Below are 18,319 nucleotides of genomic sequence, written 5' to 3'. Positions count from 1 at the left end.
ATTGTAAAAGAGAAATTAACGAACTGAAGTTTTTACTTAGAAAACTTAAAGAAATGCATAATTAGAGCTGACTTATGCAACTCTGATTAATCTTATTTTGGCTACCATTCTAACACAGAGACCGTCTGCCAAACTTCCATTAAATCTGAGTGAATGGCTTTGGCTCTACAGTAAAATCTACTGGCTTTATTAACAAAAACAAGCATGACATTTTAATAAGTAAAACAATGCATATCATAAAATTACATCATGTTTAAAATACAAAAGCACCTCTAATCTGACTCATGTATAAAAATAAAACAGACAATAATGGAAAGCAATGTCATTGCTAATAAATCTAACTATTTCAATACAATTAAGGTAATAAATTTTTAAAGAGTACCTGTAAAACCAAACAAAAAATAATACCAAAACAAAACAAAAACAACAAACAAAGGATTCTTAGTTATTATTACAAGAAAATACTGGATTATCACATGACAGAGGGAAATAGTTGACAATGTGAAAGCATACTTACTTGGAGATATGAAATAAAGTTAGTGCTTGTAAAAAACTGCAGAAAAAGAAAACGTGTGTAATAAATATGGAAGTTAAGAATAAAACAGAGGATAATTGAAGTTGCTAATAACAGGTGTGTGATTGAGAAGGTTTTCTAGTTTTGTATCTTAACTTTAGAATGAAAACAAGTCCTTGATATAGTCTATGTATGCAAGTAAAATATCAGCTCAGCAAAAGAAGATGTTAAGCTAGACTGCAGGTTACAGTAAGAGGACAATGCCAAGTCTTATAGGAGCATCTGCATGCCAAAAAAAAAAAAAAGAGAGAGGAGGCAGAGAAAACTCAGAAAAGGCTTGCGAGATTAAAGTAAAGCAAGAGCTGAAGCACACACAGAAATAAGAGGTTAAGTAAGGAGCATGAGAGGGTTTGGGGGCTTCCCCTCTTTCCAGTAAACAAGTGTATGCGAGATGTAGTTAATAGAGAAACAGAGACTGGGAGGAAATCATCTCTGGACAAAAGGTGAGTGACTCATTAGAAGGTCAGAAAGTATACATGAGAGAAAAAGGAAAGGAGGGGGACAGGCAGGCAAAAACATCTATGTGCCCTCATGCTAAAGCTAAGGGAAAAGATGGAAGGAAAGACCAGAAGACGAGGACTGAACTTGGAGTAGACCATGAACTTCTCAGAAGAGAAGATCAACTGCTGAACTTGAAGATTGAAGTTAGATCTTGGTGTAAAAAAAAAGAACAATTTAAAAGGAATAATAGCTGGGAGGGAGAGCAAAGGGTGGGGTAGAACAAGGTCAAACCCAGGGTAGCTGGAGAGATTTTAAAATTTTATCTGACTCACTGAATAAAGGGCCTAATTGACAAGCACTGTCAAGAGCTTAGGCAAAGTCAAGGAGATCAAGGTAAAGAATGAATTCTCACTGGCAGAAGAGAAAAGGTTGTCACTAAGCACAGCAGCTTCCAGTCTCTGGCTAGAGCTGAAAACAGACCGAAATTCTCAAGGTAATCATTTATGGAAAAATGACAGATTTTTTTTCCAGCTTTTGGCAAAAAAGGGGAAGGACTCTATTTCCAATAGGCATCACCGGGAACTTGCACGTATTTGGTAATTTCTATAGTTGTATACATGGACAGTGCCAAAGGTGGAAAAGTAAAATTCGATAATTTATAACGTCCCAAACATTAAACCTATTACATTATGTTTGGGTTAAAAATTGTTTTGTTTTTATGTTTTAAAACTTTTAATGTTCAGTATGCAATAGTTAAATAAAAAGGTCAAGTAGGTCAGATATTTTGAGAAATAAGCATACGAAATTGTAATCCATCATGCAAATAATTTAACAGATTAGGAAGAATAAAAACAAAGCAATACTAAGCAATTCTTTATAGATTGGCAAATGTCACTTGTGTTTAGAGAAAGTAACCTCTTTTCTAACTACAATTTTTAACTGGATAAAAAAGGGGACTTTAATCTGTATCTTTAATACTTATTAACAGTTTCAATGATAAATGTTCCCTTTTCTTCCTTCTTTAAAATTCTTAAATAGAAGTGACAGTGCAGAGTTCAGCTTCAGTGGGTTTGTAGCTTCTCTACCGCCTCCAGGGAGATATAGAGAGGAGACAAATTTTGATACTGTAAACTGACCTTTAAGGAATAAAAAAAGGTTAAGGATGTACATTTTTTCCAGGCAGGAAATAAATAGCTTCAATGTAACAGAAAATTAGGGAAGACTAAATTCATTCATAAAATGGAGTGAGAAATGTATAACAGGCCAGAAATAAAAAACTTTAAAAAAGGTAGTATTCACTCCAGACGTCTTCATTTTCTTTGAAGCAGGAGTAAAATAAAATAATAAAATTTCCTAGCTCCACTTCGATTATTTAGATGTTAGAAACAGTGTGTCATTTGGATTTATAAATAATGAATACCAAAAGATGTTAAGCTCTTTGCCAGGAACACATATCAGGAAAAGAGAAGTATTATTATTTCATTTCCAATTTATCACTTTTTATTTGTTCCCATAAAAGTACAACAATAATAATTTACCCTAGTCAATGTTTGGGGGAAGGCAGGAGGTAAACCAACAATGTTGCAACAAATATTTTCTCTAGTTTCAGTAGTAGTTGGAGAAATGAAAATTATTCGTATTATTTATTTGGAGAAATAACCAATTCTGGTGTCTTCTTTTGAGGGTCTATCTCGGTTTCCATCTAATCCTTGACATTTTTTAGTAAGATTTCCCCTTGGGAGGATAGAGGAAAAAAAGAGAGAAGCAGACTAGAGGCAGGAAAAAAATACTTGGAAATAATTGTTAGTAAAAAGAGGAGCAACATAGATCCAACGAAATGAAAAGAGAACGCTGGGAAAATTACTTGAGAGAATGATAAGGCAAATTAATTTAATTTGTCCATTCATGCCTTATTGATTGTATATCTGAGTGCATCATAAAGGACAAGAGAGGCATGTTTACCAACCAAATGCATGAGCCCAGCTAAAACTCTGCAATTACGCACTCAAGTTAACTTGTATGGAAAGACTGACGCTTAAGAATAGAGATGAGAAGGAGTCACGTAGGAATTTGCATCTTATCTGTATCTCCAGCTACAGCGGATCTTTGTTGAGCTTTAGGTTTAGAGTGACGAAGGGTGAAGGACTCACCAAAAAGGTCACTGAATTTCTTTTCTAGAACTTAGATTCTCTGCAGCCCACAAAGAAAGGCATGCTGAATTACAGCAAGATTCTTGGAATGTGGAGCTCACGGCTTTATCTCCCCAAAGACCACGGTCATCTTAAATGTCAAGAGAAAATGAAAGAAAGACCAAAGAACGAAGGATCAAATTATTTGAAATGTATGATTAATTTCCTCACCTTGATCAGGCAATTCCTTAAGAACTCCCCTTCTTATCAGCTCCTCTCTACTTTGTCTTGTGGATATCTTCCTTTCTAATACTTTTAAAAAGAATAAGCACAAGTAAGAATCAAGTCATTGCTTCAAATAATTATGAAAAACATTCCAAGTAGAATGGAGCACATTTATTCTGATCACTTGAGGGCCCACACCCGGTTTTTTTCTAGTTGTTTAGCAAAACATGTGATTGGAGTCAGTATAATCAGGACCAAGGCAACAATGACAGCCACCATCTGAACCCCAGCCACTGTGCCTGGTCTTCCAAATGATGATGCTTCACCAAGTGGCCAGACAAATTGTTTCAAACCACTATGTCCCACTTGGAAAGGTTCAGTTCTTTGGTAATGATGCATTCTAAAACATAGGTTTCTGTGAATATGCAATGTATATAGAAAATAGGTATGTGTATGGTAAGAAAATAACCAAATAAGCAAATAAACTGTCACTAAATATTCAAGTAAGCCGGGGAGATTAGAGTCCTCTTTCAGTGTTTTCTCCCTCACACGACCTATTACAAAAGTCCAACACATCAGAGTTCTGTAACTCTTCTCTTTGTCATATTCAAAAATTATGGAGACCTAAGAGGATGGAGTTAATTCACGCTTTCACAAAACGCATGCAAAGGGATGGGAATCGCAACACTGCTTCTTCCTTCTTCTGGGAGAAGCTAAATTCCAGTTACAATTTCAGAATGAGGCTGAGGAGCTCGGGTGCCCCTCCAGTATTCACCTTATACGTGTATAACGTTGGCTCCTGAACCCTACGAGGCTATGGAACTGCAAACTCCACTGCCCGCTTTCAGGGCCCAAGAAGGTGTACAAAATCAGCACACGGTCATGTCCTCTACTAGCCCTTGGAGCCAACACTCCCCAAAGTGTGCTCCACAGAGCTCTCTTTCCTCTGGACCCCAAGTTCCAAAAAGCAACTTGACCGAGCACAAAAGGGCCAGAGAAGGGGCGTTGGGCTCTTTAGGGAGAAGGAAAGATACATGAGTGGAGACTGCGCAGTCACAGCAGGACTGGATCGTGACCCTCCCTACAAGTCCAGCTGTTGTCTTTATAATCTGCAAACCCTAGACACACCCTGGACAACATAATTTCGTGACCCAAACGACACCCCATTACTCCCAACCATGCCCGGACACATACAGAGCCAATGATAACACTAAGAATGTGGTTTTTATTTTTTGTGTGTGGGCGTGTGTGGGGTGCTCCAGGTGGCCTGAAGCAAGCGCGCTTTGAAGGGGTGCGGAGGGGTGTTCTTGGGCTGGGAGTTTTGTACTAGGCACCGGAAAGTCCTCAGTAAGTGTTTAGTACCACCATGAGCCCCAGAATAGCAGCACGTAGTCTTTCCTGAAGAAATTGGACTTTTTTCCCCTTTCTGATAATGAGATTTGTGTATTTCTTTTTTATCCCAGTTGCCAGAAAGACCAGAGTAAAACTTGATATTTAAAACAGATTCCATATAACAATCCATGGGTGAAATCTGTTTCCCCCTCCTCAGTGACCCGACTTCCTTTATATTCTATCGACAGCATATGTGCTCTTCGTTCTAGGTTTTGTCAAATCCTTTTTTTTTAAAAAAAAAAAGAATCAGAATGTAAAGCAACAAGACAATGAATGACTAAGTGAATGAAGGAGTAGTGAAAACATGTTAATTAACATCTTATTGGTTCAAATGGAGACACACCCACAGAACAATCCCCTCCTCCTTTAGGTAACCCCCTCCCTACACCCCCACCCTCCCTTCTTCCCTTCTAGAAGGAAGGAACTAGAGCTCACTTCCATGCTGGAGATTTCTAAGGACAAAGTTATCTGGGTGTGGAGGGCCAGTGGGAGCTCTTCCTTCATGGGAGTTCTTTTATGTAAAGAGTGCTCTTATTTAAATACAGCTTCCATTCTTTCAGGCCTTTGCCAAAGAGGAGGGAAACCCTGTCCACAAGGAAGACAAACAACAACGCCCACAAGGACTCTGGGATGCTGCTGGGATCATGCAGGTGGTTGGAGGGACCTAACCAGGCAGCCTCCCCAGGACCGTGCAAGGCCATTCATGCTTGCTTGGGAGGCAGGCCCTGAGATCCTCTTACTGTCCAATCCTTGGGGTGGGGGACAGAGACACCTGGGGCAGGGCTGCTAAATTGGAGGATGCAGGTGGAAACCTGGGTCTAGGGGGGCAGGGGTCATGCCACATCCTGGGAAGCCAAAGGCACTGCTGATTCAGAATACAGCAGTTGTGGCTGTCTGCTCCTTGCTCTTCAGAAACAACTTTCAATTGTTCGCTGCTTCTGTAAAGTGACCGAAAACACAAAATTGTTGTCAGGAGCCCTGGATTCTAAGACTAGAACTTGCGTAACTGGTTGTGTGACAACGTGCAGTCTCTTTAAATTCCAGGGCTTCTGATGCGCTATCTGTAAATTGAGGGGCTGAATGATCCCTACAAGACAACTTATCCAGCTCAAATGCTGTGTGATCTTGTATTGTCAGTCAAGGCTATCCTGTAATCTCTGCGTTAAGCACCTTGAAAAGCTTTCCTCCTTGCACTAAAAAGTCATCCGGGAGCCCAGAATGCTTCTGCCTTTCCATCACGATTCCAGAGCACGCTTTAATTTTAGTTTTAAGTTTTCGGCTGCTTTAATTCTAACTTAATGTCAGCTAAAAATCCCTCCGCTTTCTTCCTTGTAAATCCTTGAGCTTTGAAGCAGCCAGCTTGGCTTCCTGCCAAGCCTCCAATCTGACAGCTTTGTTCTTTGGCTCTACCTCCTACCAACCAGGCCCTGATAGGAAAATGCCTTTGGCTATTTGTTTGGTCTTGGGCTGAGCACATTTTTAACACATAAAGCAGAGAGCTGTGTACAGGGCCAATGAGAACAAGCCGCAGGCGACCGAGCGTGGAAGGTATGTTGCCGGGGCACTAAGTTCCAATCACTGCTTTCCCAGAAGAACAAGTCTTTTCACTCTTCATCTTTTAAAATATTTGCCTCCTGTTTATATAGTGCCTGGATGTTTGCAGAGCACATTCACTGGACGCTTTTCATAGGCTCAGAAGGGTTTCACATTGGAAGGAATCTGAGAGTTCATTCTAGTCCAACAGGCCACACAAAGCAAGAGCCATTTCAGGAGCATTCCTGAGATGTGCTTGCTCACCTGCTCGCAAACATTCAGGGGCAGGATGGGCGCAACAGCACAGCCCACTCTAGTTGTCCATTACCCTACTTTTTAGGAAGATATTCCTCAAAAAGAGTTGAATTCACCCTGACCAAGCCCATGCTACCCAGAGCACTAGACCAGACGAAGCCACCTCTGAGGGGAAAACAGCTTCAGTTAGCACTGTGTTCACTGAGAGCAAAGCGTGCTACCGAAGCCTCCTAGAATCTAGTCCCAAGTATTCTGCCAGCTGCTCTCTGACACCGAAGCCCACACTAAGCTTTGCAAGAACAGCAATAATGTTGGGGACTCCCCCCCCCCCCCCCCCACAGCTGTAGCAGGACACTCATCCCTGGATGTAGTTGCTAGATCTGTCCACGGAAGTACTCCCCCCAGCTGAGTAAATGGCTCGTGGTTACTTTTATCCCAACTTAAAAAAGCATGCATGATTTCTACACCAAGGTTAAGCAGAACTAGGATTTCTCTTTCCCACTCCGCACTTCCAATCCTGATCACAACAGCCCATACATACTCTTCTCCTCTAAGGCACGAAGGGTGCATGGCCCCTGTTTTCCTGGCCTCATGCTTGTACTTGGGTCTTTCAAGTGTCAGAAAAGGATCAGCCTTTTCCAGAAACTTCCCATGGCTGTCCATCTCACTTTCGATAACATCCCAAGTCCTTGGCAGGGTCTCTAGAGGACCCCTAGGCTAGCGCTCCCCTATCCGTCTCTTCTCACCACGCCCTCCTGGTTTTCTCTGCTTCAGCCCCTTCAGCCCGGGCTGGGCTGCTTCTCAGCAGAGATGTGCCCCTGCATGGTGGCCTCTGTCCTTATCTGGGATGCCACCTCTGCAGAACCCTCGAGGCCTACTCTGTCACTTTTCTTAAGTCCCTGCTCTAAGTCCACCTAATTAGAAATCTACTTTCGGCACACCAGGTATGGGACAGCCATTCCCCTTCCTGTAGTTACCCATCTCCTTAACCTGCAGAATAGGTCATTACCTCTGGACACAGAACCTACTACGTTGTGTGTGTGTGTGTGTGTGTGTGGTCTTGGGGAGGATCGAACCCCTGTTTTGTTTACTGCTGTGTCCCCAACAGTGCCTTGCAGGTTGTTGGCACTCAGAAAAGGTGTATTTGTTGAATAAATGAAGAAAAGAAAATAGGCTAATCATGATAATGGTTCTCCTGTTTTCTGCCCCTTTCCTGCCTCCAATCGAAGAGAAGGCAAGGGAGGCTTGTGGCAACCCGCGAAGAACAAGACTCTTCTGTCGTCTGCTTCCTCTGCTCCTTGACGGGGCCAGCAGAAGGGAAAACCCTTAGCTCTCTGCCTATGGCTCCTCTGAAAAAGCCCCTGTATGCTCTGAAGAAGGGAGGTCCTGGTGTGGACAGGACACCAGCCAACTAGCAGGGTGTAGCACACGATTGGGCCCATCATAAATTACAAGTGATTTATGATGTCCTCTGGGCACGGAGCCTGCGTTCAGAAGGGAAAGCTGGGGTTCGCGCCACCAGCTCCTTTCTGCGGACGCACGGCCAGGATTTTCTCGTCCTCTGGACATATTCGTGTGAGTAAATCTTTCAATCCACAAGCCGCTTGTGTTTTCCTTTGGCCAGCAAAAAGAGTCCTAATTTTCAATTCCAACACTGTTTAATGACAGAACCAAACAAGAGAGCAAATAGGGAATGATTAAATAAGCGTGCCACGCTATCTCCTTGGGTCAGGGTACTGAATGGCCTTACTGTAAGACCGTGGCAGGAACAGAGACCTGCTTGTCCTGTGTTGAAAGCGTTCTAGAAGCCAGGCTTGGCTTGACCTCCCCTCAACAGTAGTGACAGAAAACAGAATGTCAAGAAATGGCCTCCTTTTTCAAAGACCTTTCACGAAGGCATACCTACATCGTTTAAGGAAACCACCACCAAAACGCCACCCGACAGGGCATTGGCGAAAAGCTTCCAAAACATCTCAGGAATGTAAGGCGGAGGGAAAAAAAGTCAACATCCCCACCTAAAAACTCTCAGGGGTCCGGCCGTTTTCTTGTTTATCCACACCACTCCTCTTCTCCCACATCCCCAGGCTCCCCCCAAGTCAAACTCCGCAGCAGGCAGCCAAGGTTCACAGCGGATGCCCGCAAATCCTTCTTTCTCTCACTTTGCTTTTCCTCTCTTTTTGTCACAAGCCCGATGCTGATGTTGAACTTCACTTCTTGCCATTTCCTAAACACCTCCTGCACCTCCTTGGCTCTGTTCCTTCTTTGATCAGTTTCTCCTTCCCAGAAGTAGACTGTTTCTCTATCCCCCTTGGGTGAAATTGTCCTTAGAATTTTAGGTCCGGTTCAAACAGTGCCCCCCGTGCTGGATCTCACTAGCTGTACTGGCAAGGATGAAGAGCTCTTTATGCTCCCGAAGTCATTTTAAGGAACTTCTCTGCCTTAGCTTCCTCATCTACAAAATGGAGGAGCGGCTCCCTTTCTGGTTTTTTTGGAGATTAAGTGAGTTAAAACAAGGAAAGTGTTCAGGCCAGCATGTAGAATCTGGAGAGCATTCAATAATGGTGGCCATTACTATTATTTATTTTAGCACTTACTACACTTTTCATTGCTACCTGTGTACACAGTCCCACAGTCTCATGGCTCTAGTCTAAGTGCCATGAGGAATGTCTTCTTTAGTATTCTGTCCTCCTCATAGCAAAAACAGTTTACCACAGAGGAGATACTGTGCACTTAAGTGTACTGGGGCTGGGCACTGGGAGGAGGCATGTCTCATATATTTTTGTTTTCTTGTTTTCATTATTTCATTATTTTGCCTTTTACAATTGTCCCCATTTTTCCCCTATTGCCCTCCCCTGCCCCGCCCACCTCTCCCGGCTCCCACGGTCAATCCCCACCCTGTCACTCATGTCCATGGGTCATTTATACATGGTCATTGACCTGACCCTTCCCCTTTCTTCCAGCCCTCTTGAGTTTTAGCCTTTGAGGAGCCACCTTCTCTCTCTCTCTCATTTTCTCTCTCTCTCTTTCTCTCTCTCTCTCTCTCTCTCTCTCTCTCTCTCTCTCTCTCTCTCTCGGTCGATGTCACTTGTGTGAGGCTAACCCCATCCCAGGGCTCCAAGGCTCCTGGGCTTATTACCCAATTAGAGCTCAGTTATTTCCCTGGCTTTGGTCCTTGGTTTGGAGAGGGACATGTGCCCAAGTCATACTAATGAGATCGAGGCCCAAGAATTTTGCTGGAACAATAAGAGAGGAAGGTTTTCCCTTTCTTCCGGAGCTGTTAATACTAGCTGAATATAAGCTTAAGAGTTGCTAGTAGTTACTTTGCATTCACAAAGGGAGAGCCCAACTTAAAAAAAAAAGCCAATACAGAGGGACATAAACTCGAAAGAAAGACACAGATTCCTAAGCACAGCTTCTAAGAACCTGGACCCAACCACGCTTGGAGGTCATTTGTCCCTGGCCTTTCAGTTCTGTGAACCAACAGAATCCTCTTTGGTAAGCCTGTTATCAATATGTATCAGAAGCAAGAACTCTGACTAATCAAAAAAAGGTGTTAAATAGATGCTTTTTTAAAATAGAATTTTTTCCCAGCAATATGAAAGAAGAACTACACAGGCCTTCTTTTTTCCCCCCTCAAGAGTTTGAGACCTGACCCGGCCTTAAGCAAGAGGAAGATGGAAAGATCTAGGTTCTCCTATTGGGAAATCAGTGTTGCACCATCCCCTGCAATCTGATAGTAATCGTCATTTACTTGCTACTTTGATAGTGTTTTAATATTTATCTTCTCATCAATCATTCCATCATTCCTGAAAGACAGGCTAAGCAATTATTTTTATTTCCTTAGCATAGAGAAGAATATTGTGATTTAAAGATTTCCCAGTCATATACTGAGAACCTGGTTGAACCCAGTTGTGTCTCCCCAGAAGCCTACCAGGTGTGAAACAGAAAATTCTGACCCTCACTCTGCCCTCCTCACCCTGTCCACCACCTGTTGAAACTGAACCTCTCCCTTACGCTGTAAGCGAATAACCACTTTGATTCATGTCTTGTTCATCCTTCCAGAATTACTTAGACAAATTCAAAGATTCATTTTGATTTCTCCTTTTTTTTTTTCATAAAAGATAGGATATTTTATAAACTGGTTGGCAACTTGGTTTTTCATCAATGTACGTAATATTTTTAAAATTTCAGGTGACAGCAAAAGTGGCAGTGGGAGGAGAAAAGAGGTGATGATCTTTGTGTCATGCCAACAGCGGCAGCAGCTGAAATCACTGTTTCCCGACGGAGTGAGCTGGGAACAGCCACGGCAGACCAGCCCCCAGGGACTCATGGCTGTTACTCCCAAAGGATGCTCAGAACTAGAACAATGGGCGAGTCCCTGACCCCAGATGGACCTGGAACTACAAGTAATCTCAGGAGGGTGATTAGAGGCCAAAACTTGTGAGCTACGTGTCCTTCCTTCTTCTAGTCTGACTCTAATAAACTCATGAGAAACACAAATGCATAAGACTAGTGCTTTCAGATTCATCTGGTTGGAGAAAAAGTGTCCATTTCTTGTCTCTTTACATTAAAAGATAGTAAACCTGCCCTGGTCAGGTTGCTCAGTGGGTTGGAGCTTCATCCCATGCACCAGAGGGTTGCAGGTTTGATTCACAGTCAGGGCACATTCCTAGGTTGCAGGTCCGACCTCTGGTTGGGGCATGTACGGGAGGCAACCAATCAAGGTTTCTCTCTCACATCAATGTTTTCTCTCTCTAAAGTCAACAGACATTTCCTTGAGTGAGGATTAAAAAAAAAGAAAAGACAGTGAACCCAAGACAGGATGAGACCACAAAAGGGACAGATGTTTAAAATTAAGGTAATGATAATCATCCTCAGAATAATTAAATTCTAACTTCACACTAAGAACAGGCTAGAGAACTGACATTACAATGAATCTCACCTCTAAATGGTGAAGAATATTTTCAAAGTACAAGAGCATAAAAACACCCTTCAGAGAAGAAACTCCTAATTCTGATACCCTTCTAATTTTGATACCCTTTCCTCCCCATGATCTACTCTAAGACAGTCTCACACATTTCAGGAACTAAACAATGCTGATTGGCATGGGATAATATCCCATTTCACCACTGATCAGGCAGCCAAGTAACAAGCAAAAGGGGATATGAAAGAAACCTCAGTAGTGCGAAACTCTCCTAAATTACGACATGCTTATTCATTGAAACAGCAAATTTTATTGTCCATAATTAAAAGTATCTGATATTATACATATCTTAGGCCAATTTTTTTGAGGTGGGTAATTGATCATCTTTAACAGCCTATTTTTTTAGTTAACCTATGAACAATACATATGAAAACATCACCAACTCAAACTAATAGGTGTGAGTAACCAGTCTAAGATAGTAATGACAACTGAGTAGGCATTTTCCAAATCCACGCTTATTAGTTTCACATACACATCTAAACAGAACAGGTTTCTTAAGATGACTAAAAAGCTTGCTTTCTTGAGCATTTTAAGTATTCCCCTCGTCTACCTACCACCATCTTGCCTGCACAGGAGAATATACAGTATTTGTAAAAAACCAGTATTTCTTTGGTAAAACTGGTCCAGGCCTAGACTAAACCAGGAGGAATCACTGACATCTGATTCCTGCTGGACCCTCCAGTAAGAGAACCAAAGGTAATTGCAACTAAAGTTTACATTTTCCAAGACAAAACAAACAAAAAAAGTTGGGGCTTTAGGAAAACGGACCTTTTCATCATAACTGAAACTATAATAAGTGTGATAGCCAGACTTACTTTCCTCTTCGACAGAATGCCCCCTTCTCAGGAGTCTCCCTTTCCACTCTGTTTCAAAATTTCTGGTTATTAAGGCGATATAAGAATCTCATAGTTCTTAAAGATTGAAAAAGTTAGAAAATAGGAAATGGGTCAGTCTAGTCCTTTACAGAATACAGCTTGAGTTCAAATCCAGACCTTGCAGCTTATTAGCAGGTGACCATAGGCAAGCTCCTAACCTCCTCCTTGTCTTTCTCAGACAAAAATAGAGGTAGTAAAACCTAACTTGGATGGACATTAGGATGATTAAAACATCTTGTGAAGCGTTTAACACAAAGTAGAGACCATATAAATATATGAGTATTTCTTCCTCTCCAACTTTCTATTTTCACCTGTCTATACATGTATATATCCCTTTGATAATATTCTATTGAAATTTTTACCTAAATATGCTATTGATGTAGAAGCCAACATAGTACAGTAGAAGAGTGAAGACTCACACCTGGCTTCTGAGGTTCAAAGATGGTCTTCGTTGTTCATGAGCCTTGGAAATTAAGGCAGGTCATTTAACTCTTCTGTGCCTCTGTCTACTCATTACTGATGTGGGGATTATAATAGAACCTGCCTCAAAGAGTAATCGCGAAGATTACAAGCATTTAAAACAGCATCTGACACTTGGGTTAGTTATCGTTAATGTTAATATCCACATATCCTGTTCTTACTTCAAGTTTAATTCCAAAGAAAACTTAAGAGTGAGTAACAGGAGTAAAAGGTGTTCTTAAATTAACTTTTATTAAAGAAAAAAATCGCTTTACTTCATATGTTGCACATGTAGCAAATTACACAAAGTATTCAAAGGGAACAGTTTCCAACTTCATGGGGTAGTATCTAAATTGAACATTTTAGCATTGAATTGAGAAACCCAGCCAACAGGACTACAGAGTGCCAGCAACATGTCAACATCAGATTTAAACAGACGATTAAGTTTTAGGTGGTGTCACTAATGTTTTACACTTGATGCACCGAAGGTTTTCTTTAAAAAAGAAATGAAAGGGGATGGCAGGGAGAGGAAATGGAGACCCGTTGTGAAGTTTTTCAAAGTGCAAATTCTGGTGATGAGTTGTAGTTCAGTATAAGACATGGAAAAATGGTTACGATGGTAAATTTCACATTATGTATTTTCTACCACGATTTAAAAATAAAATAATTGTAAGACATTTTGGGGCTGCATTAATGCTGAGAGCCATATATCCAAGATGAAAAATGGATCACAAGGAATTTTCAAAGCATTTTAACCACACTGATGCATAATGTGCTCACTATTTTCCAGTATCCAGGCTTCTCTCCAACCACGCTTCCTATTCTCTTAGATTTCCCACCTGGCCTCTCAGGCCCTGTCTTATAAAAGGCACTAAGGAAACACTTCTACTTCGGAATAAAGAAAAGTTCAAGAATATCCATTTTAAAACCTAAAGAGTTTGGGAAAGCAGTTGAAGAAAACCTAGGCTGAAAAAAATGTTGTCACCTAACAAAAGAAATAAGAAATTAAAACCACAATTTACACTCCACGTGGGAAACAAATCAGGAAAATGTCAAAGCCAAAAAGCAGTCTCTTTCCAGGACTTAGCCCTTGGTGATAAAGACCGGATTCGTATCACAGGATGATAAAAAACAAAACAAAACCACCAAGGGAAATAATATGCAAAGGAAATAAAATAATGGACTTTCGTGACATGAGTTCTCTGACCCAGGCCAGAAGTAATTCTGTAGTACCTTTAAAAACTGTTTAAAAGTGGCATCCCTCCAAAGGAAAATGAATTTAGGAAATTATCCACCCAAGTAAGGCGTATAAACAATCAGATCCTCTCTTAAAGCAATACAAACTCATGCTGTCTTTTCCCAATGGAGGCCTTTTTTGTTAAGAGATTGATGAGAACATCCTTCCCTTCCTCCACATCCTACTTAGGAATTAAATGTGGCAAACAAAAAAGAAACTCATGTTAACAATTCTACATTTCTTTCTAGTGGGTGTGATTCTTTAAAAAAAAAAGAGTCATTTATAGCCAGAAACCAGCTGTCTATAGCACCCATGGCTCCTCTGAGAATGTTTCCATAAAATGCTCAGTGAAAATGCCGTGCTTATCTGGGCCTCACTTGCTTGCCCTAGAAGAACCTAACTCCCCATGGGACAGGGAGGAGGCCTGAGATTCTAGTCATATGTATAGCTCCATAAATTTAAACCTAAAGGTCAGCATGGATTAAACAAACAATATCATATTTTCTAGGATATATAGGAAGCAAGAGAGTCTCCCTTCAGACATCAGATTTTATGTATTATATTTATCTGTAGAAGGTGGGTCTAGATAGTTTGGCCATTTATTGTGCAGCTGGCTATTTTAAACCAGTGATGGAAGGTTTCAATATTTATGGAACCATTCATTTCAATGATGACAAATATACAAAAAGTTAACACTCAGATGATTCTTTCCCATAAATGGGTTTTACCCTTACAATGAATAATAAATGTTCCATAAATAAGACGGTAGGGTCATAATGATTCTTTCCATCCACCCATGAGTAGAAAGATTGAACCAAGAAAAAGATCCACTCTACTAGGAGAAAAAAAATGAAGAAGAATAGTTAGGTCTCCTTCATATTTAATGCATATAGAGAAAATGTGTTTTAATACCATCATGTATATTTAGGAAAACAGAACAGAAGAATTTAAGAACATACATATGATAAAATTATTATATATTATCTCTGTATTCACAGAATTTCTAACACGCATTTGGTCTGATTAGGTTCAGTTACCAAATAAACAGGTACAAAAATGGTTGAACTGAACACAACCCCCACCTGTCTCCGTTTTGTGTCAATGATGCCGCCACAGTGACCTTTAACACACTGTCATACCGAGCCAACAGTAGCAGTTACTTAAGTTCATTACCCATTCATGAGGAAATGGGCCCCCATCCTGCCCATTAAATTTGGGGAAATATTCATTTTGTCTATTTTGGCTTTTGAAGATTCCTTAAGGCTCTTAAGCAGTTCTCAAGGATATGAACAAAAAGGAAGAATTAAAAATATATATTATCTTTATCTTACCCCTCCCCCAAGTTCCAGCATTTTCCAAGTCAGAAACACGCACTTGCAAACAAGCCATATGTGGGATGGTATACGGCTCGTCAAAAGCCTTTCGTTCATTCAATCATTTACTCATTCTACAAACATTTACTGAATGTTTAACACAAGCCAGGCATGATTTATTCTAGTTGCTTTGGAATTTTTATCAGAGAAGAAAACAAAAATCCCTCTTCTCGTGGAATTTATAATCTAGTAGGAAGGGGGACCAGATAATAAACAACAGACAAAATCTGTAACTGTTAGAAGGTAAGATGAACTATGGAAATTAAAAAGGTAAGGCAGAAAAAGAGGAACCAAGAGTGCTGGGGGCCCTGCTTGACACCCACCAGGACGGCAATAACGAAAAAGATAGGTAATAACAAAGGCTGCCCAGAGTGCTGAGAAGCTGGAACCCTCACACGCTGTTGGTGGGGATGCAAAATCGTGCAGCTGCTTGGGAAAAAGGTCTTGGCGGTTCCCCAAAATGTTAAACATTGAATTACATGGGACTCAGCAATTCCATTTCTAGGTATATAACCAAGAGAAGTGAAAACATGTGTCCACACAAAAACTTGCAAATATTCATAGCAGCGTTATTCACAACAGCAAAAAGTGGAACCAACTCAAATGTCTGTCAACCGATGTATAGATAAATCAAGTGTGATATATTCACACAAGAGAACATTATTCAGCAGTAGAACGAACTTAAGTTCTGATGCATGCTACATGAACAAATCTTGAAATATTATGCCAAATAAAAGGAGTCAGTCACACAAGACCACATATTATATGATTTTATTTACATGAAACAAGAGAGCACAGGCAAACCTACAGAGACAGGAGATAGAGCTGGGGATTCTGGAGGAAGATGGGGAGTGATGGCTAGTGAGGTGGAGTTTCTTTTTAGGATGATGAAAATATTTCAAGTTGATACTGATAATGGCCACAGTTATGAATACTTAAAACCAGTGAATTACACACATTAAAAGGATGGATTGTGTGGTATATAAATTACACCTTAACAAAGCAAAAAAAAAAAAAAGAGTGCTGGAGGAGAGACAGGAGGATCAAGTTACACCTAAAATAACACTACCTACAGCAAAAGCAGGGATGCACAAAATAAAGCTTAGACGCTCAGAGACCGGGTCAAAGCTCTGGGACTTGATGCGGAGATGCGGAGTGTGGTCCTGGGGAAGGAGCGTGGAGAGCCCCTCTGACTGCTGGGGGTGCTGCTGCTTCTGTAACTGCTGCTGCAGAACAAATGTTGTATGCTGTCTTCGCTTTTTGCCTCACGGAAGACCTAATGTAGGTCTTCTGTAAAAACGAAGAGGCGTAAAGCAAATTTTTGAAAAGTGGGGGATATCTGTATATACATACAATGGAGTACTATGCAGTCTGAAAAAGGAAGAAAATGCTTGCATGAATGAACCTTGAGGCCATTATGCTAAGAGAAATAAAACAATCAGAATAGGAAAACTACTATACGACTCCCACTTACATGAATGAAGTATCCAATACAGTGAAATCATAGATGTAGAAAGTAGAATGGTGAGCAGGACTGTACCAATAATATAAACTCTCACAGGGCAACATTCAGTTCCCTAGACACTTACAAGATACTTAGAAACAAGATGAATTCCTATTCTGGATGTGATTTTAAACAGTAAAAATGAGATTGGTTGAGTGCAATAGTAAGAATTTGGGGGCAAGTCACCATGCTACCTGAGCATTAACTATAGCCAAGAATGGGATCATGAAGTACTGGCAGATCCACAGGCTACCCTGTGGGCTCCATGAGAGCAGGGACCTTATCAGGCTTGTTCATCACTGTGTCTCCAGCACGCGCTGCATTGGGTCAGGTATTCAACAAAAACTCATTGAATAATTTGGACCATTTAGTATGGCCCCATGGTGAGAAAATGAATTGAAAATAGATCAAAGGGATGAAAGAACTTTAGGAAAAGACAGAAGGATCATCATGAACAATGTGACTGGAACATGTATGTGTGTGTGTGTGTGTGTGTGTGTGTGTGTGTGTATTAGTACCAGAGGATAGTTAGAAAAATTGGAGAGAATTTGTTTCAGGTTAGGTCAATGTAAAAGACTATTCATCTTCAGGGTTACTGGAGACGTGGTATTTTGCCCTCATAATATATGAAGCAAACCAGTGTATTAGATTTATCTTCCCATGAGTAATCCTTACTGATCTGGATAAGGAGCTATCTTCTGGTGATGCAACCTAGTGTGATGGTCAGAAGTACTGGCTATGGTGCTGAATGGCTTGGGTTAAAATACTGCCTTTGCTTCCTTATCTGGTGTTTTTCCTTGGGCAAGTGATGTGAATTCTCCTGTCTTAGTGTCCTCATGAATAAAACTGGAATAATAGCACTTAAACTTTATAAGCTTTGATGATTAAATGAGTTACTGGGAATAAAGTTCTTGGAGCAGGACCAGGCACATGACAACATTCAATAAAAATTAGCCATTATTATTATTAGGAAATGCTGAATACCTTCAGTAAATTAAAGTTTTTACCAGATGACTCTCTACAAGTTACTCTGCTCTGTAGAAAGCTGGTAACTTGCAACAATGTTATCTAAAAATCTAGACTGGCATTCCTTCCCCATGACTAACAAAACAAATAAAAGCCATAATTTTAATGAAGATAAGTCGCCTTGATTTCCTTTTTTAGAAGTATAACTGACTTCTAAAATAAGGGTAAAGGATACAAATATTTTTTCCCTAATTATTTTATTGGCTTCTTAATAGTTGCAAGAGGTGGTCATTGCGGCACAGAAGGGTTTGATGGGTGTTTTAAATTACTCACTTTCCATTATGGGTTTTAAATCTTCAATTTCTTTTATAG

The 18,319-nt window shown here is 40.6% G+C and overlaps 1 protein-coding gene across 3 annotated transcripts in view; it reads right to left on the bottom strand.

Annotated features, from left to right (window-relative positions):
- The window catches only part of PHACTR2 (phosphatase and actin regulator 2), a 103,990-nt gene that overhangs the window by 50,003 nt on the left and 35,668 nt on the right, over positions 1–18,319 (bottom strand). For all 3 annotated transcript variants that reach the window (XM_090279931.1, XM_090279930.1, XM_090279932.1), the window contains exon 3: positions 3,376–3,456. In XM_090279931.1, the coding sequence (XP_090136057.1) occupies positions 3,376–3,456 (81 nt within the window). The remainder of the gene's footprint in view (positions 1–3,375; positions 3,457–18,319) is intronic.

The sequence above is a fragment of the Furipterus horrens genome, unplaced genomic scaffold (genome assembly GCF_987537825.1).
Source record: "Furipterus horrens unplaced genomic scaffold, mFurHor1.1.pri manual_scaffold_6, whole genome shotgun sequence".
In the NCBI taxonomy this organism is placed as follows: domain Eukaryota; kingdom Metazoa; phylum Chordata; class Mammalia; order Chiroptera; family Furipteridae; genus Furipterus; species Furipterus horrens.
Note: the sequence above shows the minus strand (reverse complement) of the source record. Positions and strands in the feature narration are given on the sequence as shown.